Below are 8,657 nucleotides of genomic sequence, written 5' to 3' on the forward strand. Positions count from 1 at the left end.
GGCATACATGTACTTAGTTGGTAAAGGTAAAAAATGGGCATAAAAAGCTTAAAATTCCTGTCTTATCTTAATTATTTGCAATGTTCTTTGGGATTTTGGAAGAACTTTGTAGGAATGTAAAGCATTATGTGACAAAGTGTTGCATGTAACACCTGTCTTTCTTCCTCAAAAGTCAAGGTGACAGATATACTAGTACATACAATTTGGTAAAACAAATTTTTTGAAAATTCTTTTCTCTTGCATAACTTTTCTATATATTGTTGAATTTTGAAATAGCAAGCCATTGGAGGTCGAGTAAAAAATGGTCTCAGAACCTCAAAGGTCAAGGTCACACTTAAATGGTCAATGATGAATTTTTGCCATACCACATCTTGTCCTTGCTCTTATACTATTGTTCACCGATCATGCTATTTAAAGATAACATACATGAATTTCATGGCGATCATGCTGACACAGCATTTCATGTGTAAAATCTATCCCTTGTCCTAAGAGTTCAGTATCTAATTTTGATTGAAAAACATCTAGTCTTATTGATTACCTTGAGGAAACTAAGTGTCTCATGTATCACCTTTTTCATCGCTTTAATGTAATGGTCATATTTAGAGGTCAAAAGTCCGATTTGTTCGAGCTTTTGTTTGACACAAGCAGAGTTTTGATCTACAGGTGGAATGTTGTGGCATCCATGCTAAATTGACTTATGTCTTGTTCTTTTATGTCTATCTTTTTGTTCTATTACTAAATTCCTATTTCTGTCAGGTCAAGTTTTCAACAGTGTCTTTTAACTTGTTCAGGCCCATCATGACCCTCTTGTTTATTATTATTGCCATTTGCACATTCAGTGAATGGCCAAATGATTAAAATTTATATAAACAAAGTAAGACTCAAGTTGTATCAAAAAGGGATCACTTCAATGTTCTTTATTTAAGACAAACTACGTAATGTCCTACATTAAAACACATAACACATGACAAACAAGTCATAAATGAAAAAAAAAATGGACATTGCCTACAACAGTCAATTGAAAGCAAAGCATTCACATTTGGTGGTTAAAACCAGTAAAATTTGCCCAAAACTTCACACTTAGCCAAGAGCTTTTTTCTTAAATGGCACAGTTTCACAGTGCAAAACACAAAAAGACATATATCCGTGAATTAAGCTGGAAATACCTACTCAGTTTCAATATTTTTTCCTTTCCAGGTTCAGTGACTGCCGCTAATGCGAAAGATCTTGGAAAAAAGCCAGACATTGACGGTTTTCTCGTTGGAGGAGCCTCACTTAAGCCTGACTTTATTCAAATTGTGAAAGCTAGAGCATAAACTGTACAATAAACATTTTAGGGAAGATTTAATGATTGATATGAATGGAGTTTTTATTAATTAAAGCTGTTGAACAAGAATTGTATGTATACATGTTTCTCACAATCTTTTACTGGGTGATAGTTCCTTAAATTTTTACCGCAGCATAAGGCAAATTAAATTAAAATAAAATGTATAGTGTGATGTTTCTGGACATATTGTATTATGTGTTCAACTTAATTAACTTATTACCCATTGCTGTTTTGAAAAACATGTGTTTTTGTATCAAATAGGTGCTCAAGACAAAGGCATTTTTATTAATATATCATTTTTGTATTATAGTTCTTATTAAATGGTTAATTCACCTAAACGTTCGACTACATTTAAGGGAAATACTGCTGATATGGCCCGTAAATGACATATAAAGTGACTTTAAAAATGACTCACTCCGTTTGTTTATCTTTCTTTACCTTACTGAATGAGCAAGATATATCCTAGAATAGGGATGTAAACATTTGATTTAACAACAAGGATATAATTGAAGTAATTAAATTGAAATACTAGTATATGGATTATTGACTTTTCTATTCTACTGTAAATAGTTTTATAATCAATTGCTGTTGTTGTTTCTCCAAACAAACATATTTTACTAAATAGTATCATTCGTTTATGTATTTCGAAGTATGGGGTCTTTCCGCAACTGAGGCTGCATTATGTGAGGACCTGGAGTGCGTCCCAGCACCACTACCTCTTTTACTTACTTCACTCAAGAAAGTTAAGCCGAAGTTTGATTCATAAATGGTATTTCCAGCTATTGCTTGTTTGTGTTTAAACTTAAATTTTTCAATTTTTTGCGTGGTCGGAGTACTCACCTGTTTGGTATGGTGACCATCAACCAACTTCACATGCTTCCGGAAACAGGGAAATCCAGATCACCTAGGTGAGAAGCGCGTGTACCTACAACTGCGCTTAAGTCCAAGCCCAAGGCATTATTTCCTCAGCAAATCCTACAAACGCATCGCAGACCTGAATGATGATCTTATGTGCGACCACAAAGCCATAAATCCCACAGTGGTAACTGACTGTCACAGATGTTAAGTACCGCAATGTTTTAGCAAACTTTGCAAGATTGAACCTTTTAGATACTTCCTGCAGTTTAACTTCTTTGGTTTGATTCTTTGCTTAATACATGTGAGGATCTTTTGGTATATCTATTAGCCCATGTGCAGGATATTAAAGAAGTGTTTTGCGTCTTTTTTCTTCAGTTCGCCCATCAGTTTTTCGTTATCAACCAGACCTGGTCATCTGGCGAGCCATTGTCTGACCCAGATGGTTCTCCTTTCATTCTTTTAACTGGTTTAGATAAATATTGTTCGCGAATTTTCTATTTCTGTCGTAGCTTCGCTGTAGTAATCAGGATACTATATTCAACCTGAGCTTGTTGCAGAAGAAGCTGGCATCTCGTCAGGATCAGCTTGTCCCCCAGGCGTCATCTCATCGCCCATGTTGCATTGTCGGTAGCACAGGATACAACAGTACAACTGCCGTCACAGTCCTTGAAGGACAGGGGTCTGAAATGTGTTCCAGGACTGTCAAGGACGCACATGGACAACCAAGGCATAAATACGGTTGTCCCTGGACCCTATGCGACAGTCCCCGGACGCCACACGGAAGCTACATGGATCATCCAAGACGGTGCTATCATCCCGGATCGTCATGGATCAACATGGCGTTTTTGAACTTCCCAAAACTGCTGTGTTGGCCTCCCGGAGCGCCAAGGACATTCCCGGATGCCCCAGGACCTACACAGCAGCTAGGCGGTTCACATGCCGGATCATTCCGGATATGATCCGTGCTGAACCGGCATTTGTATGGGACTGGTGCTTTACCGGGCAGTTCTAAAATTGAAGAATTATTTTATTATCAGCATTCCCCAATTTGCAGTTTGCTTCTTGCATTGTGCTTTACTGGAGTCGTGTCAAACTGTCACACAAACTGTCACGCCAGTGCTGTTATTTCAAGTACATAAGACGAGATATGTACCACTGCTTGGACTGTTACTTGCCATGCAGGTATGTTGCACCTGAGGAGTAAGAGCTTATCCCGCTAATTGGATGCCACACTAGCCCCGAGAGACCACGCGATAAGGAGACGATAAGAATTGAACGTTGAGGTAAATTTACACGCTGTCGTTCCAGCGTATTTTTAGTGGTCTTAAGGGGTTTTAGAATAGACGAAAAATGCAAGCTATTTTTTCGACAAAAATAAGAAATCCACGATTTTAATACAACGTGTATGCTCGATTTGACGAATGGACTGGGGTGTTTTGAGGGAGTAAATGTAGCGCGTACCAAAACTTGGGGAAACACGGGATGTTCAAAGACACCATCGAATGTCAACCATATGTTAAAATAAACTGAAAAAGCAAGGGCTCTAATTGCTAGCTCAGTTTCAAACTTATATTCTGCCGTTAAGAATTGAAACCGGAAGGTACGTTGATAAATACCGGTAGCCGAAAAGCCAGTCTAAGCGTTGAAGACGAGGAACAATTACAATATTAGCCGCGTCACATGATATTAAAAAGTAGCAACAGTGGCAATATTGTGAAACTGGTCTATTGTCCCTTTAGATAAATTTCTTAGAGCTGTATTGCTTTTTACGTATGCCGTACCATAATATGTTGTGGTTCCGCGCTATATATATGCACCACTTTTAATATGATGACTTTGCCGAATTGCTTTCTATGCATTTTTTTAAAATTTAAAACGTGTTCATCTAATTTTTATATCAAAGATACAAATGTTCGAATTGGTTAAAATATATTCAGGCGAAAGACTTCAAATATGTTTTGTTGTAATAACTCTAATATACAAAAGCCTACATGACAAAACTATGTGACATAAAATTTGTTATTCAAATATTTAGAAAATCACTCGCAATTTTACTTTATAAACGAACGAAACCTAAATGTATTAACGAATGTCAAATTAAAATTCGGACTTGCCGGAGGCTCAAAATATATCGCTTCCGTGTCAATTCGTTGTCATATTCATGGTATAGAGGGCGGAGGTTTTTATTTTATTTTGTGATTAATGAAGATATAATGTAGTTATAATTTCGATTTGAAATTATGTGTTAAATTTTAAATACCCCTGATTGTATCATTTTAGTTCATTTGTTGAACGGTGCGCCTGAATAAAACTACGGGACCTGCAAACATGTTTACTGAAGTATTTTGCTCCTGGTTTGTGTTTCTATGTTTCGTGTACTTCCTATCGACAGTGCTGAGTGCAACGTTTGTGACACCGTTTAACACATTTGCACTCGATGAAAAACATAAGTGGAACTGTCGAATCATCGACTTCGTCAACGGGTTTGTGAACAGCGGGTTCGGTTTCTGGGCGACGTTCATCGACTCGGAACTGAGAGTGGACGTAGTGCATTCAACAAATTGGGGAAGTGTTGTCGCTGTTGACATTGCCTTTGCCTTTTTCACATTCGAAGTCACTATGGACCTTGTAGCAAATGTATTTTTGGGAAAGAGAAACAAAATGGTGACGCTGCATCATAGTATTACCACTTTCAGCTACGCATTGTTTAGCTACCATGGACAATGCCATTACTTTGCAGCACGGCTGCTACTTTTGGACATGGTTTTATTACCTCAAAGCGTCTTTTCAAATCTCCAGCAATTGGGTATGCGAAATAGTAAGCCCAGTAAAATGTGTACATACGTTTTAGCGTTTTGTTACCACAGTCGATCACTATGTGAGTGGTATGCGCTTAGCGTGTTTTTCGACAACTACGAACACGTGTTAAATGAAGGACCGGCAGTCTTGGTTTGGATTAATCTGACCCTAATTGGACTTTTAACTCTGATAATGACCCCATATTGGACTGCAGGGGCATGGCGTCTTATTCTAGAAGGAAGATTTATGTCTGACAAAATGTACATGTAAACATATTAAAAATCATATTGCATTTCATAACAAATCCGAGATTTAGCGTATACATGTAGTATTTTGCAGTGGTATAGGTTATGCCTTTTAAATTTAATTTAATTTTGTTTTACATAATATTTATTAATGTAATACAATTAAATTAATAAAAAAGTATGTGTTATTATCGTTGTGTTTGAAGATATTAGTATGAGTAAGCTATTAAACTGGGACGTATTTGCTTGTATTGGTCACTGTATTTGTAGGGTGGATCTGGGTTGTCCCAGAAAAGCGAGACGCGGTCCTAGGGTTTTTATATAGATCCAAAATAACAACATGTACCTGATACCAATCGGAAACATAGATTTAAGACTGTGGGAGATCTCTGTTATCTCGCGACCCTCTGTTATATGGGATAGCGCGCGATACTTGAGCGAGTACGTCAGCTTAATCCTACTAAACATCTCCACGGAGCGTATATTGAGTCCATCTTATGATCTAGAGTCCTCGACAACTCCTATGAATATGAGGTCATAAGAATCGGTTGATTACGTCTTATTATTTGGACTACTAATAAACATGAGTGTATGCCTTCGCTGAGTATATTTTAAGGGAAGTGAAACATGAATCAATTGTTAGATATTTTATTACAGCTTTAATATTTTAAGTTATATTATGATACTACATACATGAGATGTTTCTATGCATCAATATTATGCGACAAATCGTAAGATTTAAGGCTGAGTTAGCGCTGTACAAAGTACACCTTTAAGTATCTCATTAACATATATCTTTAAGGAAGGAAACAATAATAATTGTAATGGTGAAATAAAAATCTACGTCTTATGTTACTTTATATCCGAATATATTCATTTGCGCACTTATGTAAGATTTCAAGCCGAGGTATACTTTTTATTGAAAAGTGCCTAGCTGCCCTTGTTAAAAATGTCTATCAGTATATTCCTAGTTAACGCAAGTTTCATTTTAAGTTACTTAAAACGGTTAAGTCGGAAATACATGTGTATTTAACTGAAATCATTCTATAGATACTCAGTAGCGAAACTGTGTAAGATTTTAAGTCGAAACAAACTATTTTATTGAAAAGTTCATATCTGCCGTTGCGTGAAGCATTATTTTGCATAAATAAATCATTCATATCTAAAGTTTGCGAAAATTAATCGTTGTGATTCAGTCTCAATCTTTTCTAGTGTACCATATGGTTAATACATAGAGGATATTTGTTGAATTCGATGGAATATCGATTATATTTCACGAGTGATCATATAAAATAATATTTTCACGAGAGGCGCAGCCACGAGTGAAAATATGTATTTTTGATGATCACAAGTGAATTAAAATCGATATTCCATCGAATCCAACAAATTTATTTTCTATTTATTTTATGCTTTTTTAACCGTTTATTTACATTTTAAAAGAGTTCAATTGGATAATTTCTCTGGATTTATGACGTTATTTCGTCGAAAAAATGACGTCATTTCACAGTGAAATACCAGTTTTATTTCACTGATATTTCTCTATAAACCACCGGAAAGCATAAAATAAACTGATTTATTTCTTTTAATTTTTCGCTATTAAGACTTAATTTTAAGAAAACAAATCACTACTTACGGTTAATCTATTCAAGAAAGATAATCGTTAGTCGTGAATAAACCTCTATGACAGGGACACGAACAGGACACAGCTTTCGTAAATCACAGAACAAAAATAATAGATCCTAACAAATAAAGATAATTTGAAAACTACGTATTTATGTATTTTGTTCAATTAAGCAACAATAATTACTTGTATCACAGTCATCATAAACATTGTTTATTGTGTAGTACGAAACTTGTTCGTAGGGCTTACATCTATTTGACAAAAAACATTTAGAAGATTATTTTAAGTTTTATCAAACAAGTCGTAAAACTGCGCATTTAGTTTACATACTGTGTCACTGTGACAGGTTTTAACCTAAGGCATATTTATTTAACTTTTCCAAAATCACTATGCAACTTATGGCATGTATAATGTTATTTATTACTGAATTCCTTAAAAGATCTTGCCTTAGTATGATCGATATTTTTTATTTATCGTAATATTTGAAAGTATATATGTGCACGTTCATAAAGTAATTTTACCTAAAAAAATAAAGTTAATTTTTAGCAACCTGCACGCACATATTTAAAGACATGTTTTCAGAAGTATTTTGTTCCTGGTTCACGTCGCTCTGTTTCATGTCCGTGCGATCGACAGCAGCGCTAAGCGAATCGTAATATTTATGACTGAGTAAGCTCTGTTAAAAGTACGCCTTTAAGTACCGGTGCCTCGTTTGCTTAAAGGTTGCATATAATTTTAAATAAGAAAAAAGGATAGTTGTAAAGGTGAACTAAAAATCAAATTCTGATGTGATTGTATTTCCTGTTATATTCATAAGCGCACCTCACGTTTGTAAGACTTCAGGCAGATGCATACTTTTTTTTTGAAAAGTTCATAGCTGCCCTTGTTCAAAATTCATATTTCGTTCAGTATATTCTCAAGAAAGCAACATTTTAAAATGTAACATAAGTACCGGTCGCCGTGGCCTAGTGGATAAGGCATCCGCCTCGGGATCGGGAGGTCGAAGGTTCGAGCTTCATGGAGAGCTTTTGTCGAAGGATGGCTGTTTGTTATGGACTTGTTCCGATATGGCCGGTTCGTGAGCCGCGAGCTCGTTAAAAATGAATGGTTACCGACTTCTATCTGCCTGGCGCCTGGCATTGTGATAGAAGATGGGAGGTAGATGGTATACACGCAAACAGTGTCTCATCACTCAAATTGGCTGGCCCTTTCAATAGGGGTGACACTATAATAAAAAAGACCTTTACCTTTACTTTTTTGTTAAATATTTTAAGTCGATAATAAATAATGTGTATTGGAGATAATTGAAACTTTACAAGATATAAGGTCGCTACAGACTATTTTATTAAACATTGTAACCATACATCATCGACATGATATTTATCGACGAAAATTTTCATATTGCCAAACTCTGAACAAGTCCGCTTGAATAGCAATCCAATCATGAACACGAGATGAACTGTCTGGGATGACATATATATATATATATATATATATATATATATATATATATATATATATATATATATATATATATATATTATACATGCAGATTTTAGCGAGTGATTACTTTTTGGAAATCAATCTAATAGCAAAGACATTTGCTGATATAGTCAATACTTTTAAAATTGGGGTCCGTATGTTGGATAGGGCAAATTCAAGCAATAAACAATACAGTAAAGCATGTTTGAGGCTTTTTTTAATCTGTAAAATATATATTTGTATTATGTCGTTTCTGTCAACTTTGACCATATCTTGCTCTTTTCGATTTCTGTGTACGGGATTAATTAATCGAAATGTTAAAAAA

General features: G+C 35.4%; 1 protein-coding gene across 2 annotated transcripts in view; it reads left to right on the top strand.

Annotated features, from left to right (window-relative positions):
* The window catches only part of LOC127832059 (triosephosphate isomerase-like), a 199,547-nt gene extending 197,438 nt beyond the window's left edge, over positions 1 to 2,109 (top strand). For both annotated transcript variants that reach the window (XM_052357209.1, XM_052357207.1), the window contains exon 6: positions 1,198 to 2,109. In XM_052357209.1, the coding sequence (XP_052213169.1) occupies positions 1,198 to 1,316 (119 nt within the window). In that variant the 3' untranslated portion in view covers positions 1,317 to 2,109. The remainder of the gene's footprint in view (positions 1 to 1,197) is intronic.
* Positions 2,110 to 8,657: the final 6,548 nt, after the last annotated feature.

Source organism: Dreissena polymorpha, chromosome 5 (genome assembly GCF_020536995.1).
Source record: "Dreissena polymorpha isolate Duluth1 chromosome 5, UMN_Dpol_1.0, whole genome shotgun sequence".
NCBI classification, from domain to species: Eukaryota; Metazoa; Mollusca; class Bivalvia; order Myida; family Dreissenidae; genus Dreissena; species Dreissena polymorpha.